Below are 26,845 nucleotides of genomic sequence, written 5' to 3' on the forward strand. Positions count from 1 at the left end.
AATCGCAGCACCTTAGATGACTGGGCCACCCGTGTCCCCCATTGTTATAAGAAATATGGCAGTTGAATTTGTAAATTAGGTCATAACGAAGCTCATTGTGAGTGGCCAGGTTGTCTTAGAAGCCTCTCTTCCCTGTGCAGAGTTATGTCCCTTTGACTTGCCAGTAACCTCTGATGGTATGATTGTATACCAGATTTTAGGTTTGTCAGCACTATGGCCGTGCTCATGGGTTTCACCCAGATGGTAATTGTCTTGGATCTGTATCACTTTTGGCTTTCTTCCAATATTGAGCTGATGCAACGTGGTATAACTAAAATACTGTTCAAAACAGCGTTAAACCAAACTCACTCTCCTGTATTTGCCAGTAGTGATGATCCAGTTTTCTCAGTGTGTATAACCACCTCCATGTCCGAGCAGACAGTGTATCTGCCCGGAGAGACGAAGGGCCTGGGTTCGATCCAAAAGATGATACCAAAAGATGTTGAAAATATGGTACTTGTTGTTACCCTGCCCAGCATTAAGAGGCTAAAACAAGGACTGGTCGCCCTTGAGTCAGTATACTGTGTCTGAGTGGGGTATTCATGTTAAACTGCGTCATGGTATCTCAGTGGGCTAGCACTATAAAATCTGCATTATAGTGCTGACTAGTACAAGCAGCCACACACACACCCATGCATGAACATCACTAATTAAATGCTTCTAATCTTGAATGTGACATTACTACAATTCACATCGCCAACTCATGTATATAGGTCTATAGGTCTTGGTTCACAGCCTCATCATTATATAGTTCGTTACATGTTTCGTTTTTATTTCCATTTTGAAAGCAAAAACAAATAAAATCCTTTAATATTCCTAGTCCACTATTCAAGTATTTTACTCATCAAGGAATACATTTATTTAGGGAGGCCTTTCCCGGGTTGATTGTACACATTGTTTATTTGTTTACACAACTGTTAATTTGGTTACATACTAGTATGAACAACCTAAAAAAAAAGACTCCACCCGCCAGCACTATATTTTCCAAAAAAACTTTGCCTGAAAACCAATTCTTTATATGGCTTCCACCTTGCAGGTGGGGACTTTGAAGACATGAAGGACATTGCCGATCCTGATCTCCAGTTCTACATTGGATTAATGGTCCGGCCTGAAACTCAGGAGCGTCCAAACGTTGACTATGTCGTAGACTTCGAAGCATGTGACAAGACTGTTCGTCTGTATGCTCTCAATGTTTCAACATTCCATAAAGTTAACAGGAACGGTTTGACCAAATCCATCACCAGCTGTGGATGCAGTCGAATGAGCCACAATCGGTGGGTACTTTATAGCACGGGAGTATTTTGTCCTAGTGGTCCTACTTTGTCCTACATTTAGTATCCTAATATTTTTTAATCTCATGTATTGAAGTATAACAGTGTAGGTTTAAGAATACTTTTGAGTTTTGTTTGGATTTAATTCTTTTAATATTTCAGCAACTATTTTTACCCATTACTGACAATGTTTAATAATAAACTTAGTCTCACTTTATCTGAACTAACATGATATTTATGTTGCCAAGGACTCAATCATTTCATGAGCCAATCAAATAAAATTTAGAGTAATGGCGTATGATTATTTACATTGTGGATGAAGAGTGAGTAAGTTATGTGTTCTTACAACAACATGATGAAGGCCATGGTATGGACTCCATCTTCTGATGAAGATATTTGTATCTTTAGCATTTTGGACAGGCATGCTGCATTGGAATAGCTTAGAAGTATTTCACACTTTGCATTACCCTCTAAATATGTTAGAGTTAGTTTAAAAGAGAAAATGGAATATAACTTCATGTGGTGGCATGTAACTAAAATTGCATATGTCAAAAATACATTTTATTATGAATGCATGATGTATTAGAATGTTTATATAGTTATCTTCTTTCAATTCTTTTATACATTTCGATATTGCTCATTTATAGTAAGTATATATATGGAAATACACAGAATTGCCATGTTTTTTTCTATTTAGTTTTGTTAACCATCAACAAAGCTGCGTCCTTGTCACTATGGCATTGAGATGGATGCATTTGTGTAGAATCATACCCTGATGGATTTCATGCTGTCCTGAGTATTGACCAACATATGGATGAAATAATACTGAATTTGTCAGAAATACATAGCATAGATTTTGCCATCTTTCCTGCGCTCAAGAATCACGCATCATGCTAAGTAAGCATTGACTCATTGTTACTGGAATATTGATAGTACTTGCAGTTAGTATTATTACAAGGGTGAGATAGTACTTTCAATCAGTATCATTACTAGTATGAGATAGTACTTGCAATTAGCGAGTAGTATTACTAGGGTGAGATAGTACCTGCAATCAGTGAGTATTACTACAAGGGTGAGATAGTACATGCAGTCAGTATTGTTACTAGGGTGAGATAGTACCTGCAATCAGTGAGTATTACTACAAGGGTGAGATAGTACATGCAGTCAGTATTGTTACTAAGGTGAGATAGTACATGCAGTCAGTATTGTTACTAGGGTGAGATAGTACATGCAGTCAGTATTGTTACTAAGGTGAGATAGTACATGCAGTCAGTATTGTTACTAGGGTGAGATAGTACATGCAGTCAGTATTGTTACTAGGGTGAGATAGTACATGCAGTCAGTATTGTTACTAAGGTGAGATAGTACTTGCAGTCAGTATTGTTACTAAGGTGAGATAGTACATGCAGTCAGTATTGTTACTAGGGTGAGATAGTACATGCAGTCAGTATTGTTACTAAGGTGAGATAGTACATGCAGTCAGTATTGTTACTAGGGTGAGATAGTACTTGCAGTCAGTATTGTTACTAAGGTGAGATAGTACTTGCAGTCAGTATTGTTACTAGGGTGAGATAGTACATGCAGTCAGTATTGTTACTAAGGTGAGATAGTACTTGCAGTCAGTATTGTTACTAGGGTGAGATAGTACATGCAGTCAGTATTGTTACTAGGGTGAGATAGTACATGCAGTCAGTATTGTTACTAGGGTGAGATAGTACATGCAGTCAGTATTGTTACTAGGGTGAGATAGTACATGCAGTCAGTATTGTTACTAAGGTGAGATAGTACTTGCAGTCAGTATTGTTACTAGGGTGAGATAGTACATGCAGTCAGTATTGTTACTAAGGTGAGATAGTACTTGCAGTCAGTATTGTTACTAAGGTGAGATAGTACATGCAGTCAGTATTGTTACTAGGGTGAGATAGTACATGCAGTCAGTATTGTTACTAGGGTGAGATAGCACATGCAGTCAGTATTGTTACTAGGGTGAGATAGTACTTGCAGTCAGTATTGTTACTAGGGTGAGATAGTACATGCAGTCAGTATTGTTACTAAGGTGAGATAGTACATGCAGTCAGTATTGTTACTAAGGTGAGATAGTACATGCAATCAGTATTGTTACTAAGGTGAGATAGTACATGCAGTCAGTATTGTTACTAAGGTGAGATAGTACATGCAATCAGTATTGTTACTAAGGTGAGATAGTACATGCAGTCAGTATTGTTACTAGGGTGAGATAGTACTTGCAGTCAGTATTGTTACTAAGGTGAGATAGTACATGCAGTCAGTATTGTTACTAAGGTGAGATAGTACATGCAGTCAGTATTGTTACTAGGGTGAGATAGTACATGCAGTCAGTATTGTTACTAAGGTGAGATAGTACATGCAGTCAGTATTGTTACTAGGGTGAGATAGTACATGCAGTCAGTATTGTTACTAAGGTGAGATAGTACATGCAGTCAGTATTGTTACTAGGGTGAGATAGTACATGCAGTCAGTATTGTTACTAGGGTGAGATAGTACATGCAGTCAGTATTGTTACTAAGGTGAGATAGTACATGCAGTCAGTATTGTTATTAGGGTGAGATAGTACATGCAGTCAGTATTGTTACTAAGGTGAGATAGTACATGCAGTCAGTATTGTTACTAGGGTGAGATAGTACTTGCAGTCAGTATTGTTACTAAGGTGAGATAGTACATGCAGTCAGTATTGTTACTAGGGTGAGATAGTACATGCAGTCAGTATTGTTACTAAGGTGAGATAGTACATGCAGTCAGTATTGTTACTAGGGTGAGATAGTACTTGCAGTCAGTATTGTTACTAAGGTGAGATAGTACATGCAGTCAGTATTGTTACTAAGGTGAGATAGTACATGCAGTCAGTATTGTTACTAAGGTGAGATAGTACATGCAGTCAGTATTGTTACTAGGGTGAGATAGTACATGCAGTCAGTATTGTTACTAAGGTGAGATAGTACATGCAGTCAGTATTGTTACTAGGGTGAGATAGTACATGCAGTCAGTATTGTTACTAAGGTGAGATAGTACATGCAGTCAGTATTGTTACTAGGGTGAGATAGTACATGCAGTCAGTATTGTTACTAGGGTGAGATAGTACATGCAGTCAGTATTGTTACTAGGGTGAGATAGTACATGCAATCAGTATTGTTACTAGGGTGAGATAGTACATGCAGTCAGTATTGTTACTAAGGTGAGATAGTACATGCAGTCAGTATTGTTACTAAGGTGAGATAGTACATGCAGTCAGTATTGTTACTAGGGTGAGATAGTACATGCAGTCAGTATTGTTACTAAGGTGAGATAGTACATGCAGTCAGTATTGTTACTAAGGTGAGATAGTACATGCAGTCAGTATTGTTACTAGGGTGAGATAGTACATGCAGTCAGTATTGTTACTAGGGTGAGATAGTACATGCAGTCAGTATTGTTACTAGGGTGAGATAGTACATGCAGTCAGTATTGTTACTAAGGTGAGATAGTACATGCAGTCAGTATTGTTACTAAGGTGAGATAGTACATGCAGTCAGTATTGTTACTAGGGTGAGATAGTACATGCAGTCAGTATTGTTACTAAGGTGAGATAGTACATGCAGTCAGTATTGTTACTAGGGTGAGATAGTACATGCAGTCAGTATTGTTACTAAGGTGAGATAGTACATGCAGTCAGTATTGTTACTAGGGTGAGATAGTACATGCAGTCAGTATTGTTACTAGGGTGAGATAGTACATGCAGTCAGTATTGTTACTAGGGTGAGATAGTACATGCAATCAGTATTGTTACTAGGGTGAGATAGTACATGCAGTCAGTATTGTTACTAAGGTGAGATAGTACATGCAGTCAGTATTGTTACTAAGGTGAGATAGTACATGCAGTCAGTATTGTTACTAGGGTGAGATAGTACATGCAGTCAGTATTGTTACTAGGGTGAGATAGTACATGCAGTCAGTATTGTTACTAGGGTGAGATAGTACATGCAGTCAGTATTGTTACTAAGGTGAGATAGTACATGCAGTCAGTATTGTTACTAAGGTGAGATAGTACTTGCAGTCAGTTAGTATTATCAGTAGGGTGAGATAGTATTAGCAGTTAGTGAGTATTATTATTATGGTGAGTGAGTGAGTACTATAAGGATCAGTGGGTATTATTGCTAGGGTGAGCTTGTGAGTATTATTACTTGGGTGAGATTGTGAGTATTATTAGTGGTAGAGATGGTACTTTACTGGTGAGAGTTAGTATCTTTACTCATGATGAAGCGCTCATTTATCTGTTTGGGATGATGCAGTCTAATAAAAATGTATACAAGTTGTGTCTTCATTCTGTAGAGCAAGGAATATGGTGTCGCCCATTTAGTCTTAGAAACAACAGGGTTTTTTACTAGCCCAAATATTGGTAACATATAGCTCCTCACAAACTAAATTGGTATTGGTGGTCAGGCATGGTGACTTGGTTGATCGCATTAGAATGGGTCCCCAGAATGCTATTGCTTGTTGTAAGACGGTATAGGATGTTGCTCAGAATATCAACCACTGGATTGTTTTGCCAGACATTTTTATTTACAGGCAGCCTTGATAGTTGCTGAATGTGGTATATGATATTAAAAGAAAAGAGAAAAAGAACATTAGCTGAACTAAACGTGAAATCTGACTGGTGATGATTTCTATTATGGAATGTTGATCCATAGCAGAAACAACATGGCTGTGTAGGCAACTTTTTGTTTCAAGACTGGAGAAACTTGTATGAGAATACAGGTTAGATATTAATATTTAAAACCGATTCTCAGTCACAGTCTTGTAATGTGTTGTAAGCAGGAGTTGAAATACTTGATTCATGAGATGCCCTTGACAAGGTTTTGCAGAATAAACACATTGATAAGGAATACACACACTGTGGAAGGGATAGAATGTGATAAGGACACGCACTACGGAAGAGATAGAATGTGATAAGGACACACACTGTGGAAGGGATAGAATGTGATAAGGACACACACTGTGGAAGAGATAGAATGTGATAAGGACACACACTACGGAAGAGATAGAATTTGATAAGGACACACACTGTGGAAGAGATAGAATGTGATAAGGACACACACTACTGAAGAGATAGAATGTGATAAGGACACACACTACTGAAGAGATAGAATTTGATAAGGACACACACTGTGGAAGAGATAGAATGTGATAAGGACACACACTACTGAAGAGATAGAATGTGATAAGGACACACACTGTGGAAGAGATAGAATGTGATAAGGACACACACTACGGAAGGGATAGAATGTGATAAGGACACACACTGTGGAAGAGATAGAATGTGATAAGGACACACACTACTGAAGAGATAGAATGTGATAAGGACACACACTACGGAAGAGATAGAATGTGATAAGGACACACACTGTGGAAGAGATAGAATGTGATAAGGACACACACTGTGGAAGAGATAGAATGTGATAAGGACACACACTACGGAAGAGATAGAATGTGATAAGGAAACACACTACGGAAGAGATAGAATGTGATAAGGACACACACTGTGGAAGAGATAGAATGTGATAAGGACACACACTGTGGAAGAGATAGAATGTGATAAGGACACACACTACGGAAGAGATAGAATGTGATAAGGAAACACACTACGGAAGAGATAGAATGTGATAAGGACACACACTGTGGAAGAGATAGAATGTGATAAGGACACACACTACGGAAGAGATAGAATGTGATAAGGACACACACTACGGAAGAGATAGAATGTGATAAGGAAACACACTGTGGAAGAGATAGAATGTGATAAGGACACACACTGTGGAAGGGATAGAATGTGATAAGGACACACACTGTGGAAGAGATAGAATGTGATAAGGAAACACACTACGGAAGAGATAGAATGTGATAAGGAAACACACTACGGAAGAGATAGAATGTGATAAGGACACACACTACTGAAGAGATAGAATGTGATAAGGACACACACTACGGAAGAGATAGAATGTGATAAGGACACACACTGTGGAAGGGATAGAATGTGATAAGGACACACACTGTGGAAGAGATAGAATGTGATAAGGACACACACTACTGAAGAGATAGAATGTGATAAGGAAACACACTACGGAAGAGATAGAATGTGATAAGGACACACACTGTGGAAGAGATAGAATGTGATAAGGACACACACTACGGAAGAGATAGAATGTGATAAGGACACACACTGTGGAAGGGATAGAATGTGATAAGGACACACACTGTGGAAGAGATAGAATGTGATAAGGACACACACTACTGAAGAGATAGAATGTGATAAGGAAACACACTACGGAAGAGATAGAATGTGATAAGGACACACACTGTGGAAGAGATAGAATGTGATAAGGACACACACTACGGAAGAGATAGAATGTGATAAGGACACACACTACGGAAGAGATAGAATGTGATAAGGAAACACACTGTGGAAGAGATAGAATGTGATAAGGACACACACTACGGAAGAGATAGAATGTGATAAGGACACACACTGTTGAGATAGAAAATGTGATAAGGACACACACTGTTGTGAGAGAAGCAATGTGATAAGGACACACACTGTTGTAAGAGAGGCAATGTGATAAGGACACACACTGTTGTGAGAGAGGCAATGTGATAAGGACACACACTGTTGTGAGAGAAGCAATGTGATAAGGACACACACTGTTGTGAGAGAGGCAATGTGATAAGGACACACACTGTTGTGAGAGAGGCAATGTGATAAGGACACACAATGTTGTGAGAGAGGCAATGTGATAAGGACACACACTGTGGATGAGATAGAATGTGATAAGGACACACACTGTTGTGAGAGAGGCAATGTGATAAGGACACAAACTGTTGTGAGAGAGGCAATGTGATAAGGACACACACTGGTGAGACAAAAATAAATGTGATAAGGACACACACTGTTGTGAGAGAAGCAATGTGATAAGGACACACACTGTTGTGAGAGAGGCAATGTGATAAGGACACACACTGTTGTGAGAGGAAAAGTGATAAGGACACACACTGTTGTTAGAGGAAAAGTGATAAGGACACACACTGTTGTGAGGGAGGCAATGTGATAAGGACACACACTGTTGTGAGAGAGGCAATGTGATAAGGACACACATTGTTGTGAGAGGAAAAGTGATAAGGACACACACTGTTGTGAGAGAGGCAATGTGATAAGGACACACACTGTTGTGAGAGGAAAAGTGATAAGGACACACACTGTTGTGAGAGGAAAAGTGATAAGGACACACACTGTTGTGAGGGAGGCAATGTGATAAGGACACACACTGTTGTGAGAGAGGCAATGTGATAAGGACACACATTGTTGTGAGAGGAAAAGTGATAAGGACACACACTGTTGTGAGAGAGGCAATGTGATAAGGACACACACTGTTGAGAGAGAAAATGTCATAAGCACACACTGTTGTGAGAGAAAATGTCATAAGCACACACTGTTGTGAGAGAGAAAATGTGATAAGGACACACACTGTTGTGAGAGAGAATGTGATATGGACAAACACTGTTGTGAGAGAGGAAAAGTGATAAGGACACACACTGTTGTGAGAGAGGCAATGTGATAAGGACACACACTGTTGAGAGAGAAAATGTCATAAGCACACACACTGTTGTGAGAGAGAAAATGTCATAAGCACACACACTGTTGTGAGAGAAAATGTGATAAGGACACACACTGATACAAAAATGAGGGAATAATTGAATATGTTTCAGATGATGAATGTGAGGAGTCCATGATTTGTTGGTAGAATGATAAAACTGACTTTAGAATGTGTCAGCTGAATGGTCTAATGATAAAATATGATACACACTCTTTTCTGCAGTTGTAGTCTCGAGGAAACTCTAAAATGCCGAAGATATTGTTTGGCATTAGATAAGTAGATAATCCATGGCATGGTCATATCACAGGAGAATTAAGTTAGACGGAATCACACAGGGATTAAGTTAGATGGAAGCTCTTTGTTTCACCCTCTGTATTTTGATTTCTGTCATTCATATTGAATAACCAAGAACATTTACAGACCATAACAGGCAAATTTTCTGTTTTTAAACCTATTATCAAAAATATGTTAATATAGTTATGACTGTCTAAAGATTACAAAATCTAGTATTTAAGATACAAAATTTACTTTTGAAATTTGGAATTATATTATTTCACTTTAGAAATTGAATTTTTCAGTGGATGCTTTGTGTATCTTTGACCTTAAGAAACTACTTTGTTCCATCGTGCTTATTTCTTGTGATATGTGCAATGTCATGTGACCACCCCATCCATTCTGCATGTGAGTGTGCTCCAATTGTTTCTGATTAGCTCTCGTAGCCCTGTTTAGTTCAACTGCAGTGGAGATAGAAACCTCGGCATGACATGGCAGACATCTTGGAAGAATTTTGCAACCTTTCTACAACTTCCCATTCCTGTTTTTGTCTAAAAACCTGCAATTTCATCATCCTATTGCTTATATATTTGTATTTTTTTAATTGAAAAATCACTTTTTGGTATGGTATCATTGATATTTTCAACTCTTGAAATATTTGTTTGGATTGTGATACAGGTTTAGTTTCCTATCTGAGCTACTTCTCTTAATCTGGTTTTCACTGATTTAAAAAAAGCATATTGGTCAGCTTGACTTCCATGTGAACCATTAATTTCTGATAATTTGTTTTTTTAGTGTGTTCTGGCAGAAACATCAAACTCTTCCTTTCCTCCCCCGAATGATTTTGGTGATGAAACTTTGCTTTTGATTGAAATCTGATTGTAAATATTTTGCATACTTATAAAATTGAAGAAAAAATGCATTTCATAACATCGTCACAGATGTGTGATTAAATTAATGATATGTTTATTTCATGGACCTATATGTCAGCTGAAAAAGTTTCAGTTGAAATTGATTTTCATAAAAAATAATACATCATGCATTTATTTTGTTATTAAATAAAACAGTTGCAATATATTGGAGTGAAAAGTGAATGTTTTTCACAACAATCATTATATTTCAGCTGCTTGATTCATGAAATTTAATACAAAATAGAAACTCCAAAACATTATCTCTCTTGAAAGTTCATAAAAGTTTACAAAAACTTACAATTTTATATGTGTGTCAAAGTATTGACTAGGGCATTGACTCAGCAGGCAGGGCAGAATTTACTTTTTTCCATATTAAATACTTTATAGATGCTGAAATGTTTCAGCAAATGATAATTGATTATCACTTCATAAGTTGCTCTGATATATCTGCAATTTGGTACTGATGTTTTTCAAGTCATATATGCTACTCAAAAGAGGTTCAAGAACACCTTCAACCTCTTCCAACAAGTGATCTTAGTGCTAAGTTTATCGTAACTCCCATACTTTTTCATAGGCTTGCAATCAACGAAGCACTAAGATCGCTTTGTGGAACAGGGCCCAGATCTGTTCAAATGACAATAGTTAATCTGTCATATTATACTACTCAAAAGAAGATAAAGAACACCCAATTCTACATATGATTTTTAGTTAATCTGTCGTGTCATTACAGATTAACTGAAGTCATAAAAAAATCAAGTTTTCTTTAACTTCTTTTGGGTTAGTATACTTTTGGTTCAGGGGTGTAGAAGTGTTGCAAATCTTTCTCCAATTTGTCTTGCCCCATGTGCCTCGATCACTGCAGATAATAGCACACTGACAAGCTGATTTTTCACAAATTTTATACATCATACATACTATTATCCTACCACACATATTTACTGTTCAATGCAATTTTCATACTATCTTCCTCAATACCTTTGGTACTTAAAACGCAACTGTACCATTGCACTAGTGCAGAATGGCAGCATTTTGTGCTACTTTCCCTATGACTAGTTTTGTAAATTGGATATTACAGTTTTCTATATATTTGGAAACAGCGGTAAGTATATACATGGCTGCCATTTCGGTCGCGATATGTTTACACCTCACTGTTTAAGCTTGGACTTAACTTTGTAAGATCTGGATGTGATGTTCTATTCATGTTTCTATCTTACATTTCGCATCAACTCAGAACTATTTGAAAAAGAAGAACGGCAGACATACAGTTGTGCCTTCAGGGTCAACTGAATCTGTTATTTTGTAAAAATCTTTAAACGTTTAAATTTAATCAATCTTTTACTTAAAAAATACCTTTAAAAATTCAGTCGAAATAAATTCAGTCAAAACAAATAGTCCTTTAATCTTTAGACCATTGATGTTGAAGTATTTCATGATTTTTCAAATGTTTTGTATTAGAACTACTCCATTTGCAATATTTCTTTTGCTAGGTGGTTCAATAGTGACTTTGTTAAAGTAGTCATTGTTAATATGTTCATTGCAAAGAGAACTAAATCCTACATCGAGATCTGTGTAGCTGCTGCCAGTTGTTGATAATTTGCATGTACATGCATGGTACTGCTTTCTGATGCTCAAGTTTTCAGTTCTTAAATACGCTATAAAATCATTTTAAATTTGAGGAATGATTTTTCAACAGCATTCTCAACAGCATTGTTGACGAGCATGAACTCTTTAAATTTTAATTATTTTAGGAAATTTATTTTTTAAAAACATAAAGCATATTTGTTTAACGGTAGTACATTGAGGTTTGTGTTCTTTTGGTTGAAACTAAACCATAGCCATTGGAACTATTCACTGGCTCAAACTACTGACAATCACTGTTTTCAACTTTTTCTCGCGCAATATAGTGCAATGGTATACTTGTGTTTTTTAGAATAGAAAAAAGGAAATTTCAAATAAGGATTAAACATTTACAGTGTAGATGAAAACAAGCACTCTGCAAATACACAACTGTGTGTGGAATAGATAGTGACTGAATGCCTCTTATGTATTTATAATATAGATGTGTTTTGATAGACAGTGTTAGGAAAATGTCTACAGTAGAAAATTCATGCTAGGGCATTCATGTTTTAAAAGATACTGGACAAACAAAGGCATTTCTGATTATTATGTCTCTATGATGACAATATATAGCTGAAAAGATCCTGTTATTGTGTATAGAACGTGATTGGGCAGGTAAGTTGGAATGACTTATCTCCCTTTGGCTAAATTTGGCAGCAAAATTTCCAGACATGTTTTTATCAAACATTAGCCAAACAACATTTTGTTCATTTAAAAATGATTTCCATTGATTCATATTGTGAATAAAAAGTAATGTCCAGGCTCTTTTAAAGTGTGTGCTTATTTTGTAGATGAAAAAATACTCAGCTGAATTTTCAACTTTTACTCACCTAAAATTCACTTTATGCACATTTGAAATGTTCCTTTTTTTGCAGCATGGGCATACAATTAGTGTCATAGCTAGTTGTGGTTGATTATTATTCATAGCTTTGACACTCATATGGATCATGGAACATTTTCACCTCCTTGTGAGATTTAGAAGATAAAATATTTTCAAAATTATCATAACCTATACAAATTATCATCTTGACATTTTCTCGAGATGATAAAAGAGGATATACCTGCGACATATTTGAGTTTCTTATAAATTGAACAGGCAAAAGAAATTGATTTCTTGTCATCAAATATATTTGTGAAAACATTCCATAATATTTATTTCATTTCTATATTTATTTCAGCACTGCTACAGCAGACACTCATAGATTAGACTTTCAATTTGCATAAAATGTTACTCAGTATAAATTATGTTATTCTAAATGAAAAAGTTTGATGAAAAAATAACTATCTGCCCTGTAGACAAATCATTTTGACATTGAAAGAAGGTTGAAATAACATAGCCCCATGGTGAATTATGATTTGTTTATTTCAAATGTAAAACTATTTTAGATAATATAATGATTTTCAAGTATATTAAACCTGCATGCTTCGGTAAGGGGTTGTCCTGTCTGCTTCTGCATACTCAAGTCCTAGTCATTACCTATAGTATGCATGATGCATCTCAAAGTTCAAATCTAACTCTGATACATCATCTTGGAATAATCAAGCATCAGTTCTTAGCAGGTATCGTGGACAAGACGAAATATGGTGTAAATATGTTTGTGTTTGGATCTGTGATACTAACAGTCTGTGTTTTTCTCTCCACGAATTGAATGTCACAGGACGTACATCGTGCGCTGGATCCGCGACACGAACATGATCCTGGTGGTGGCAGCCGCCAACTGCAGCTGTGGAGAAGGGGATGAAACGTCCATCACTCCAGAGAAGATTAAATATATCCTTTATGTGGTGTGCCTGTGGGCATTCTGGGTCAGCATTGTTCCCAGTACCCAATGCTTGTTGTAATAGATGACTAAAGAGGATTGAGTGGTCCATATAGTCCCAGTACCCCATGCTTATTGTAATAGATGACTAAATAGGATTGAGTGTTCCATATAGTCCCAGTACCCAATGCTAGTTGTAAGAGCAGACTATAGAGGATTGAGTGTTCCATATAGTCCCAGTACCCAATGCTTATTGTAATAGATGACTATAGAGGATAGAGTGGTCCATATAGTCCCAGTACCCAATGCTTGTTGTAATAGATGACTAAAGAGGATTGAGTGGTCCATATAGTCCCAGTACCCAATGCTTGTTGTAATAGATGACTGAAGAGGATTGAGTGGTCCATATAGTCCCAGTACCCCATGCTTATTGTAATAGATGACTAAAGATGATTGAGTGGTCCATATAGTCCAAGTACCCCATGCTTATTGTAATAGATGACTAAAGATGATTGAGTGGTCCACATAATCCCAGTACCCCATGCTTATTGAACAGCAGACTAAAGATGATTGAGTGGTCCATATAGTCCCAGTACCCAATGCTTGTTGTAACAGGTGACTATAGAGAATTGAGTGGTCCATTAGTCCCAGTACCCCATGCTTATTGTAATAGATGACTATAGAGGATTGAGTGGTCCATTAGTCCCAGTACCCCATGCTTATTGTAATAGATGACTATAGAGGATTGAGTGGTCCATATAGTCCCAGTACCCAATGCTTGTTGTAATAGATGACTAAAGTGGATTGAGTGTTCCATATAGTCCCAGTACCCAATGCTTGTTGTAATAGATGACTAAAGTGGATTGAGTGGTCCATATAGTCCCAGTACCCAATGCTTGTTGTAATAGATGACTGAAGAGGATTGAGTGGTCCATATAGTCCCAGTACCCCATGCTTGTTGTAATAGATGACTATAGAGGATTGAGTGGTCCATATAGTCCCAGTACCCCATGCTTATTGTAAGAGCAGACTAAAGAGGATTGCGTGGTCCATATAGTCCAAGTACATGTACCCCATGTTTATTGAACAGCAGACTTAAGAGGATTGAGTGGTCCATATAGTCCAAGTACCCAATGCTTGTTGTAATAGATGACTAAAGAGGATTGAGTGGTCCACATAAACCCAGTACCCCATGCTTATTGTAAGAGCAGACTAAAGAGGATTGAGTGGTCCATATAGTCCCAGTACCCCATGTTTATTGAACAGCAGACTAAAGAGGATCGGCTGGTCCAATTAGTCCCAGTACCCCATGCTTGTTGTTGAGAGCAGACTAAAAAGGATTCTGTTTCCCTTAACACTGATCACATTCACCAGAGGAGAAGTGTAAGCGAGTGTCCAAACTGTCACATCCACCCAGACAGACAAGGTGTTACGACTCAACAATAGAGGTAAGTCAATTTCAGACATGGAGCTGAGTTTTGCTCTATTTTCAGGGTGAGTTAAAATTAAACGTTGCATGTTAGTAATATCTCATTTTATCGTCTTCAAGTAGACAGACAGAAATATGACAGAGTGCTGCCTTGTTTCTTCACTTGATGAAGTTATTAAGATGCAGTCATTGTTATGATTGTTGATTGTTGTCAATTCACAGCTAAGCAGTGAAATACTTTTGCTCTTGAATCAACATCCTATCAGTATGAATCTTTTGAACAAGTGTTGGGTTAAGACCTATGTTAAAAAACAAGGCAGACCTCTAAATGTTTAACTAAACGAGCTTGATAGGCCTGGATATGTTTAGCTAATTAAGCTTGATAGGCTTCAATGTGTTTAATTAAAGGAGCTTGATAGGTCTCGATATGTTTAGCTAAAGGAGGTCAATAGGCATCAATGTGTTTAACTAAAGTAACTTGATTGGTCTCGATATGTTTAGCTGAAGGAGCTTGATAGGCCTCAATACATCAATCAGTCAATCACAGTTGCATTGAAGTTGCATTGAAGACAGTATGCAACATGACAAGGAAAGTCATATAGAGGTATCTGTTTTGGCCAAAAAACAGTGTAACTTGATTGGACACCTACCTTTGGTCCCGTGTGTCGTTCGAACATGACTTGGGTAGTGACAAGATACACTGATAATCAATAATGATAAGATTGTCATTCACCTTCTCAAACGACTTGTATTTTTTTACAGGAGGGCAACACTTGTGGAGGAAGGAGGCATCGAGTATCATCACTACTTTTGGCGCTGCTGCTTTTAAAAAGTTTTCTGTCTTAGCAAAGAAGGAAAAGGCAAGCAGTTAGCCAGGCGCCATCTTGGATACAGGAATCTTGATAATGGCTAAAACACAAGAGAGTACCAACAAGAGTTTGGCCATGGAATACATGCCTCGTCCATCCCTACTGAGTCCATGTCAACACATTCACAACAGACCCTTGTCTGGTTATCCATGGATAATGTTGCCTGTACATCTTCAAGGTTGCTGAGGATCAACAAGTGTTTTTAAAGTGATATTGTAGCCAGTTCCTCAAGTGTCAAGAAGTGTTGACGTGTGAACGTAACGGATGTTTGTTATAGCCAGCTGTTGTTTTTGCTTGATTCTTCAAGAGAGGAAGGATATTTGCAATGAAATAATGGAAACAAATATAAAAAAATATATACCTGATTTTGTTAATGCTAATGATATATTGTTTAACTATACATATTCAAGATGATTGATCTTCAAATCAAGTGATGTAGTTCTCCAAAGATCAACTCTTTCAGTTTCCATACAGATTGCATGCATGCTTAACTATAAGATGTTTCAACATTCATGAAGTATGTGTGGATTATAGTCCTCAAATCAATGTCAGGGTCATTCCTGATGCCAAGGTCTTGTCCCCAAAGTGGATATTACACATTTATTGTATTTGTGTGAAAGGAAAAGCAACATTTTGGCAGGATGTGTTCAACACTGCTGACTAAGAGCTTAGAAAAGTCAGATTTTGTCAAACAATTGGCCTTCCATAATGTACATACTGTAAAATTGTTGTTTTTATTCACTGAGCCTTAAAGAGGTGATGATTTCTGTGAGGACATTAATATTAGGGATCATGGACCTGTAGAATGTTGGAAAGAAATGTTATTCTTCTTCAGTGAGGAATCTGTTTGGGGCAGTCACTGATAGTCAAGGTGTATGTTGGAGGGAGCACATGCAGGATGTGTCGACCTGTTGCATGATTCATCGATGAAGGCTGGGATGTATCGACCTGTTGCTAGATACATCAAAGAAAGCTCGGATGTATCGACCGGTTGCATGATTCATCAATGAAGGCTGGGATTTATTGACCTGTTGCATGATTCATCAAAGAAGGCTCGGATTTATTGACCTGTTGCATGATTCATCAAAGAAGGCTCGGATGTATCGACCGGTTGCATGATACATCAAAGAAGGCTCGGATGTATCGACCGGTTGCATGATTCATCGATGAAGGCTGGGATGTATCGACCTGTTGCATGATTCATCGATGAAGGCTTGGATGGATCATCCTGTTGCTTGATTCATCGATGAAGGCTTGGATGTATTGACCTGTTGCATGATTCATTGGTGAAGGCATGGATGTATCGACCTGTTGCTTGTTTCATCAATGAAGGCTTGGATGGATCAAGGTGTTGCAAGATTCCTCAAAGAATGCATATGTGCATCGACCTGTTGCTAGATTCTTCGGATAAGGCATGGATGGATCAGTGTATGACTAGATTCATCAAAGAAGGCATGGATGATAGTCTAGGTGTATGTTTAAGGGAGCCCTGTTGCAAGGTTATAAAGGAATTCTAGGATGCATCGAACTGTTGCTGGATTCATTTGGGAAGTTTTGGATGAATCAAGGTATTGCTAGATTCATCAAAGAAGGCATGGATGCACAGACTCATTGCTTGATTCATTGGGGAAGTCTAGGATGTATTAATCTGTTTTTAGATTCATTGGGGAAGGCTTGGATGAATCAACCTGTTGCTTGATTCATCTAAGAAGGCATGGATGATAGTCTAGGTTTATGTTGGGCCGAGTACTAGCCTGTTGCTAGGTTACCGAGGAAGTCTAGAATGCATCAACCTGTTGCTAAATTCATCAATAAAGGCATTGATAGATCAGCCTGTTGATAGATTCATCAAAGACGGCATGGGAGCATCGACCCACTTGTAGCGTCACTTGTAGCGTGATTGATCAAGGGGAAGGCTTAGATGCGTTCATCTGTTGCCAGACTGCAATCAGGGGACATTGATGAAGTTCTCAGTCGTAGGAATGCAATGGAAAGAAAGATATTTCACAGAGACAAACTGATGTTTTGACCAAGTGGAGAATACATTGAAGAAGAAAGAGTTTTGCATGGATGATAGTTTGGCCATATGCAGTGGTTTCGGGTGCTTCAGGATAGGAAATGAGTCCAGTTTCTTGTATGACTTTGGTCCTTCTGGACTCCAACATATTCAAGGTCACAATTCTGGCAACTGGACTGATTTCCCACACTTCTGCTTTCAACATGTTCAAGGTGACAATTCTGGCAACTGGACTGACTTCCCCCACTTCTGCTGTCAACATGTTCAAGGTGACAATTCTGGCAACTGGACTGACTTCCCACACTTCTGCTGTCAACATGTTCAAGGTCACAATTCTGCCAACTGGACTGATTTCCCACACTTCTGCTGTCAACATGTTCAAGGTGACAATTCTGCCAACTGGACTAACTTCCCACACTTCTGCTGTCAACATGTTCAAGGTGACAGCTCTACCAACTCGACTAACTTCCCACACTTCTGCTGTCAACATGTTCAAGGTGACAATTCTGGCAACTGGACTGACTTCCCACACTTCTGCTGTCAACATGTTCAAGGTCACAATTCTGCCAACTGGACTGATTTCCCACACTTCTGCTGTCAACATGTTCAAGGTGACAATTCTGCCAACTGGACTGATTTCCCACACTTCTGCTGTCAACATGTTCAAGGTGACAATTCTGGCAACTGGACTGACTTCCCACACTTCTGCTGTCAACATGTTCAAGGTGACAATTCTGGCAACTGGACTGACTTCCCACACTTCTGCTGTCAACATGTTCACGGTGACAATTCTGGCAACTGGATTGACTTCCCACACTTCTGCTTTCAACATGTTCAAGGTGACAGCTCTACCAACTGGACTGACTTCCCACACTTCTGCTGTCAACATGTTCAAGGTGACAATTCTGGCAACTGGACTGACTTCCCACACTTCTGCTGTCAACATGTTCAAGGTGACAATTCTGGCAACTGGACTGACTTCCCACACTTCTGCTGCCAACATGTTCAAGGTGACAGCTCTACCAACTGGACTAACTTCCCACACATCTGATCAATTCATGAAGGACTTAGTGACCAACATAGATAACAGATGAAGTACATGTGAACAATTGCTTGAACTGAGGTGAAGCAACAAGCCTATTTCCAGAGGTCTAGGACCTGAGCTCTTCTATGTGATGGCACAAGACTGTTTGTGAGAGGAGGATCAATGTCTCTGATTCAAGACTAATGTGAATTCTGGAGTCTGGGCATGGTCATGTGGTGGTGCAAGCAACTTTGTGATTTCCTGGCTGGAAGACACTTATGATTAATCAAGTCATGTACACAAGATGAAGATGAGCCTTGCAGACACTCTGAAGTGCACTTAGCATTACAAACACCAAAACAGACTCTGCAAAACATATTTTGAACAGAACACGCAAGTTGAATTGATTTGCAGGATGATCCATTATTCATCCTGTAAAGTGATGACAGAACCAGACACACTGCAAGTTCAATAGTGTGGATATCCTAATCGAAGTGTGCCACCAAGAGAGGGCCATTTTATACAATTAGACATTCACAAGGACATCGGATTGAAATGTGTTTTGATGTGGCTGTTTCAGCTCTATATCCAGCATGTTGGGTTGTTGTTTACATGGTAACATGATGAGCAGGTTAAACTCGCTGACTATCTAGAGAGTTTCATGGATATTTTGTTTTGTTTTGTTCCTCACTCGGCTCATACATCCATTTCTCCATTTTGATCCTTGAAATCAGGGTTACATGGGAAAAATATTTGATCCTTGTTATCAGGGTTACATGGGACACAATATTTGATCCTTGACATCAGGGTTATATGGGAAACAATATTTGATCCTTGACATCTGGGTTACATGGACACAATATTTGATCCTTGACATCTGGGTTACATGGGACACAATATTTGATCCTTGTTATCGGGGTTACATGGGACACAATATTTGATCCTTGACATTAGGTTTACATTGGGGGAACAATATTTGATCCTTGACATTAGGTTTACATTGGGGGAACAATATTTGATCCTTGACATTGCGTTTACATTGGGGGAACAATATTTGATCCTTGACATTAGGTTTACATTGGGGGAACAATATTTGATCCTTGACATTAGGTTTACATTGGGGGAACAATATTTAATCCTTGACATTGGGTTTACATTGGGGGAACAATATTTGATCCTTGACATTAGGTTTACATTGGGGGAACAATATTTGATCCTTGACATTAGGTTTACATTGGGGGAACAATATTTGATCCTTGACATTAGGTTTACATTGGGGAACAATATCTGATCCTTGTAATCAGGTTTACATGGGGAGGTAAATATTTCTGCAGCTAGCTTGACATGGTGAGTTTTATTTGTTGTAAATTATTCTCTTAAATAAAACCAGATTTCAAATGAATACCTACGAAATACTCTGCAAATACAATGTGAAGTTCTAGTATATTTCATTGAAAATCTATCTTTCACTATATTTAATTCAAAGCCTTTTCAATAGAGAATCTCCTGTTCAACCTTTCTGTAAGAGTAATTTCTTGTTGTAAGAACAGTGGTGGTTACAGCAGATTTAATCCTCTGTAGGCCATTTTCAGGAACTGTCCTAAACTCTGTAATGGGGGTATGAGCTGTGGTGAGGTGCCGTCAATGATCAGGAAGAGACAAGCCTCACTGTGATTACAAATATTTTGTTTGAAAATTGTTTATTTTGTCATGAGACAGTGAAACATTGCATTTGACATTACTTCCAGTGATATTCACATAATATATAAATCATGCAGAACCCATATCTGTTTATTCATAAGAATATGATGCTACGTTTTCAAAATATTTCTAGTCACAGTCTGATGTTGTAGTGTATAGTAAATTGGTTCAAGCTTTTGAGCAGTTTAGAGACTGTGCAAAGAACATTTTGAAAATGTATTCTATTTATCATGGTTGTGTGAGTGTGTTAGTATGTTGTAGTGGATTTGTTTGCAGTTTTTATATGACCTTGACTCTAGTGTAGTAGATTTATCGTAATTTGCTTACATGGATGCCTGCTACAGATGCTATTGTTACATTCTTACATTGTTACATTCTGTCAGGGTTGTACATTGCGTGGTATTTTAAGCCTTCAAATCATATCTTACCGGTTTGTAATTTTATCTTTAGAATTACGTGTATAGACATGTACAGAATCATAAATACTACCCAAGAGAAGTTAATGAACACCCGATTTTTTCCTATGACTATAGTTAACCTCTCAAGGCCAGATACACTGAGCGAGCGATAAGAACAAGGACACCAATCTCTGTTGTCGGCTTGAGTGGTGGCTCTCCTGTTCAAACCTTGTTTTCATGGGAAGTTCCTGAACAGAACAGACTAACTATAGTCAAACTAAACATCAGGTGTTCTTGAACTTCTTTTGAGTAGTATAGTCATAGACATTGTACATTCAGTGGTTTATGAACTAAGGAACAGTGTATACATTACATTTGATGGAGGGACGATGAGAAAAGTTAACAGCTATGAACATTGGTAACCTGTGACCATTGATAGTTGATGTATTGCTGGACCAGGTGGCGTTTTCCTCATTCCAGGGTTCCTTGGAAATGCTTTGGTGCTTCTCTTCATGCCACAGACAAATTCGTTCAATATGTTCATTCTACTTGATGGACATCAATTAATATTTCATGTGTTCATGTTGCCATCAAATTTATTTACTCTAAATCTCACATATAAGGTCTACAAAGAACAATGGTGAAATAAGGGTTTTAGTTTTATTTGAATTTAGGCGCCGGTTTTCTTGTTGCTTTTTTGGGGTGGGGTCAGATTGGGATCAAAGAACTCATTATGTTTCTATCAATTGTAACAGTAGGGGATGCAGGGTCGGGAAACGGTATATGATGGAGAACAAACTTCATCACTATCAAGTCTACAGGAGTATTAGCAGTGATGGGATCATCCATTATGAGTTAGTGCCTTTCACTTTTCTACTTTTGTATGGTTATGGCCGACCAAGCACGAGCAGATATATACTCCATATTCTTTAACTCACCTTATTTCCTCACTCACTCTTTCCAGCAGTCTTGTTGTTTTCGAGTATAGTCGTCCTTTCAAGTTAGCATCAATGCAGTGTTTGGCAATATTAATGTAGAATGGCCAGACATTTCATCTCAAATTCTGACAACAAAACATGTTTATTTTTTTTAATTCTTTAGCTTCGTAATTTTTATCAAAGATGCATTGCCTCTGTAAAATTGTGAAAGAATCAAGTAAGTGCATAAATTGTGATGTGTAAGGTTAATTCTATATGTACGAGAGAGGACATTCATATAATGACAGTGAAGACATTTGAGAAATGGAACTGTCAATGCATCTTCAAAGTAATTAATATTGTGTTCATCCGAAAGAAATTAACTGACACAGAGTGAATGAGTGAGTGAGTGAGTTTGGTTTAACGCCCCTTTTAACAGTATTCCAGTTATATCACGGCGTGTCAGCTTAATGTGGGAGGAAAGCCCCAAGTAATGCAGGTTTCAGACGTTTACCACTTTGGTGAAACCTATGAGCACAGGTATGGTTCTGACAAACATAATCGGGGTGAACTGGGATTCGAACCCACAATCATAGGTTTCTGGCGTGCCCAAGGGACACAACTCTGCACAGCGAATCGCGGCGCCTTAGACGACTGGGCCACCCGTGCCCCCAAATTGACACAGAAACCTCAGGTAATTTCACAAGTTGTAGTTTTTTCCTTCACCGTGAGAAAGATCTTGCATTTAGTGTTAGACCTCTGTGTACACTCCATAACAGTCCTCACACTATTACCCTAGACGATAGAACTAGTTACCTCCCCTTAGAACACGTCACAAATTCTTAAAATCATATATGCAATATTATTTCCAATCTTCCAGTATTCAAGGTTTGCATCATGTTCACGAACATTATTGATATTTCTACAGTAATATATGATCATGTTGGTAGCAATCTTAATCAAGGTCTGATATAAATGGTCAGAAACGTATAATGTTTGACAGGATGACGAGACCTGTGTTCGGGAGTAGAGTCTATTATTAATAAAGCGAGTGAGTTGGGTATAACACTGCTTTGAACAGTGAGTGAGTGAGTGAGTTGGGTTTAATGCCGCTTTTAACAGTATTCCAGTTATATCAATGCATGTCAGCTTAATGTGGGAGAAAAGCCCGAAGTGATGCAGGTCTCAGACGTTAACCACTTAGATGAAACCCATGGGCACGGGTATGGTGCTGACAAACCTAGAAACATAATCTGGACGAACTGGGATTCGAACCCACGATCATAGGTTTCTTGCGTGCCCAAGGGACGCACTTTTGTAAGAGAATCGCGGCGCCTTAGATGACTGGGCCACCCAGTCCCTGCTTTGAAAAGTATTCCTGTTATATAACAGCATTTCAGCTTAATGTGGATGCCCCAAAGTGATGCAGGTCTCCGATGTTTTTCACTTTGGTGAAACCCACAAGCATGGGTATGGTGCTGACAGACCTAGTAACATAATCAGGGCGAACTGGGATTCAAACCCACTATCACATGTTTCTGGCGTGTCCAAGGGAGGCAATGCTGCAACTGGGTCACTGGGACCACTATCATTACTAGACCACAACCAATTAATTCATCATTTGTGGTAAAAATGATGATTGAAATCAGATCCATCTTCAAAGCAATGTCAATGAATTCTGTTCAGTTGTATTGTAAGCATTTGAAGAGCTAATCTTATAGCTAATTAAAGTAATAGTAATTTGTAAACTGAATTTAAGATAGGTTAAACCAAGCGATGAAACAGCTTTCATAAGAATGTCACCAGATGCAGCATCTTGAGTTTCACCAAGGTGGTAATTGTCCGAGACCTGCATCACCTCGGGCTTTCCTCCAACATTAAGCTGAGATGCTGTGATATAACAGGAATACTTTTAACAACGGCATCAAACTCACTTACTCACTCACTATCACTTACTTTCTCTGGCTAATAAGTGTCTTGTGATTTGACAGCTATTTTGTATCCCTGTGTCATTCAAATTGGGCTCCAAACAAAACTATGACGGTCAGAGTGTCCATGATGTTTGTCAGGACTCACTCACTCATAGAATGTAAAAATAAAACGTCAAAACCAGACAAGTACCAGTCTTGATTATCCGATAAAACAGATTCTAATGGGCATACAAGGCAAAATCAATCTCATTAAAATCAGATCTTAGCTCTCGCTACCGCTAAACAAAGATCTGAGGACATCCTATTACGGGTCACGTCAGACTGACCTTGCGCAAACTTTGACCGACCAATGGAATGACCAATCAGAAGGCAGCTTTCTCGTGCTTTACGGCACTAAACATATTTTGACAAATTCTCGATTACAGATTTGAAACTTGAACAGAAGAACATTCTGGAATGGCTAATAGATGGTCTAGATTGTATGGATTCAGTCATTAAACCCGTAACTATCGTTCAGAGTTAAAGTTTTCGAGGATGCATGATTAGAAATCACATTCTGACTGTCACTTTCATAATCTGGTAAGCGATGCTCTGATTGGTCGGATGAAAGGTCGTTCTGACGTGACCCCTAATTATTAGGGCCTTATGGGATGTCCTCAGATCTTTGTTTAGCGGAAGAGAACTGAGGTCTGATTTTAATGAGATTAAGGCAAAATTGCAGTGAAATTTATGAGTAGATCACTGAAAATCAGCGATGACACCAGGTGTTCTTAAAAAGGGTAAGCATGATGGGAGAACGATAAGAAAGTTACTGACTGCCGATAACTAGCTACAGATCTTTTTCTTGTCGTCGTCTTATATGAGGTTGATGTGAAATATCCCTTTTGATTCCCATCAAATGTCCCTTCTGAAGTTATTCTGAAGGATGAAATACATGACTACTACATACATCCATCAAGCTGACACATTATCACTTGCCTTAAACTCAATGGAGAGCCTTGAAACTAGATATCTCGTTGGTCAGTCGACCTTACATCTTGTATATTATGGTATACTTGTAAATTATTCATCTTGTTCATGTATATCTTTGTAGATATATTATGTTTTTGTTTGTTTTTCTCTGCACTGTTGTTATGGCTTTGTGACAAACTATTTCCCTGGGAAACACAAACATATTGCATTGAAGATTTAGTATACATATAAAAAATAATTATTAGATGCACTGTACAGTCATACCAGGAAAACTGAATTGAAAAAAGTACAATTATTAAATATTGTCAATGAAGAAATTAGTTTCTCTAATGGAAAAGTTGACGACTTCTAATGGTGGTGGTTCATTAGGGCAGATTAAGCGACTGGTCATCTATTATGGAGAGGGTGTGGATGTGAGAATATGGGAGGGGGTCATGACATTGCAAGAGAGGGAGGGTTGGCACTGTTAATCACAACAAGGGGTGGCAGGCATGAAAAAATGACAGTTCTTTGAACTTTATTTACGGACAGGCAATTTATAATTGAGGGGGGGGGGGCATGAAAAAAAAAAATGTTACAAAAAGTTGTGTATGCTGGCAGCAAAATAGGATACAGTCCTAGTGAGTGAGTTGGGTTTAACACCGCTTTTAACAGTATTACAGTTATATCGCAGCGTGTCAGCTTAATGTGGGAGGAAAGCCTGATGCAGGTCTCAAGACGTTTACCACTTTGGTGAAACCCACGAGCACGGGTATAGTGCTGACAAACCTAGAAACATAATCGGGGAAAATCGGGACTCGAACTCACAATCATAGGATTCTGGAGCATCCGAAGGGACGCAACTCTGCACAGCGAATCGCGGTGCCTTAGACCACCCGTGCCCCCGGATTCAGTCCTAACAGTGGTGAGGTGAAATTATGTGTAATGTCGCATCCAAGATTATTGCACTTAAATAGCGTGTGTGGTTGGCTGCTTGTACTAGTCCAGACTAATGCCGATTTATAGTGCTAGCCCACTGAGATATCATGCCGCAGTTGAACATGAATACCCCACTCAGACACAGTATACTGACTCCGAGCAATTTAACGTCTTTTGGTTTGACGTGGCCTGGGATCGAACCCAGGACCATCCGTTCTCCGGGCACAACCAATCTCTCCCTATAACAAATGACCAGTTACTGAGCTAGTATTGTATTTAGACTGTTCAGTTTCCACCCGTACTGATCCTGTGAATGTTTCTTCATTATCACTGTCCACATGGTGTCTCTCAAGGCTCAAGTCATCCTTGTTTTGTCTTCATGTGTTTCTGTTGAAAGCCTGCATCATCTGGACACAACATTGCAAAGTGAAAACACAAATGCCAAGCATTTTATCTCCAATCAATCTTATTTGCCTATATGAGAATGTAGTCAGGGAAGAGTGGCCATCCATTTTCGACCAGATGCCTTGTTGTGTTCTGATGATCTGGCTCACGGAACATGGAGATGAAACTATCCTCAGAAACTCAAGGATGGGCTAAAGTGTGCAAGCTCATTTGCGTTGTACACAAATATGTACATGTTATTTATGCAAAATATTCAATAAATTATTTACCTTATTTTTCAAGTCATGAGTTTGTATTTTGTTTTGGATGAAATACTAAGCCAATAGCCGATATTTAACAAATAATACACCTGTGAAGATCTGGGTCAGATGCTTGTCATAAGAGGAGGCTAACTGGATTGGGTAGGCAGCCACTGGGTTGATGTCATCATATCCCAATTGCATAGATCCATCCCCCTGATGTTCATCATTGGATTGTCTGGTCCAGACTCAATTATATACAGACCTCTGTCATACAGCTGGAATATTGCTGAATGTGGCATTAAAACAAACAAATAAACATTTATAATACATGACTTCAATCAGACACCAAAGTTAATAAATACACTTTTATTTCTATAAATTAAACATTAAATTATGACAATTATCAATCATCAATTAAAATTTGAAATGTATTGAAAACATTGCATGATAAATACAAATCAATATTTTGATATCTTAAAAACACACGATG

General features: G+C 38.2%; 2 protein-coding genes across 2 annotated transcripts in view; both read left to right on the plus strand.

Annotated features, from left to right (window-relative positions):
- Positions 1 to 13,614, plus strand: part of LOC139446420 (voltage-dependent calcium channel subunit alpha-2/delta-3-like) — a 312,880-nt gene extending 299,266 nt beyond the window's left edge. The window contains exons 33-34 of the mRNA XM_071227746.1: positions 1,076 to 1,313; positions 13,431 to 13,614. Of these exons, the coding sequence (XP_071083847.1) occupies positions 1,076 to 1,313; positions 13,431 to 13,614 (422 nt within the window). The remainder of the gene's footprint in view (positions 1 to 1,075; positions 1,314 to 13,430) is intronic.
- A 1,283-nt stretch (positions 13,615 to 14,897) lies between these two features.
- LOC139445133 (aggrecan core protein-like) lies at positions 14,898 to 26,363 on the plus strand. The gene is made up of 2 exons (XM_071226233.1): positions 14,898 to 14,980; positions 15,724 to 26,363. Exon 2 carries the CDS (start codon positions 17,949 to 17,951, stop codon positions 18,939 to 18,941), a length of 993 nt encoding a protein of 330 aa, XP_071082334.1. The 5' UTR covers positions 14,898 to 14,980; positions 15,724 to 17,948; the 3' UTR covers positions 18,942 to 26,363.
- The last annotated feature ends 482 nt before the right edge of the window (positions 26,364 to 26,845 follow it).

Source organism: Haliotis cracherodii, unplaced genomic scaffold (genome assembly GCF_022045235.1).
Source record: "Haliotis cracherodii isolate W230 unplaced genomic scaffold, xgHalCrac1.p SCAF_6, whole genome shotgun sequence".
Classification (NCBI taxonomy): Eukaryota; Metazoa; Mollusca; class Gastropoda; order Lepetellida; family Haliotidae; genus Haliotis; species Haliotis cracherodii.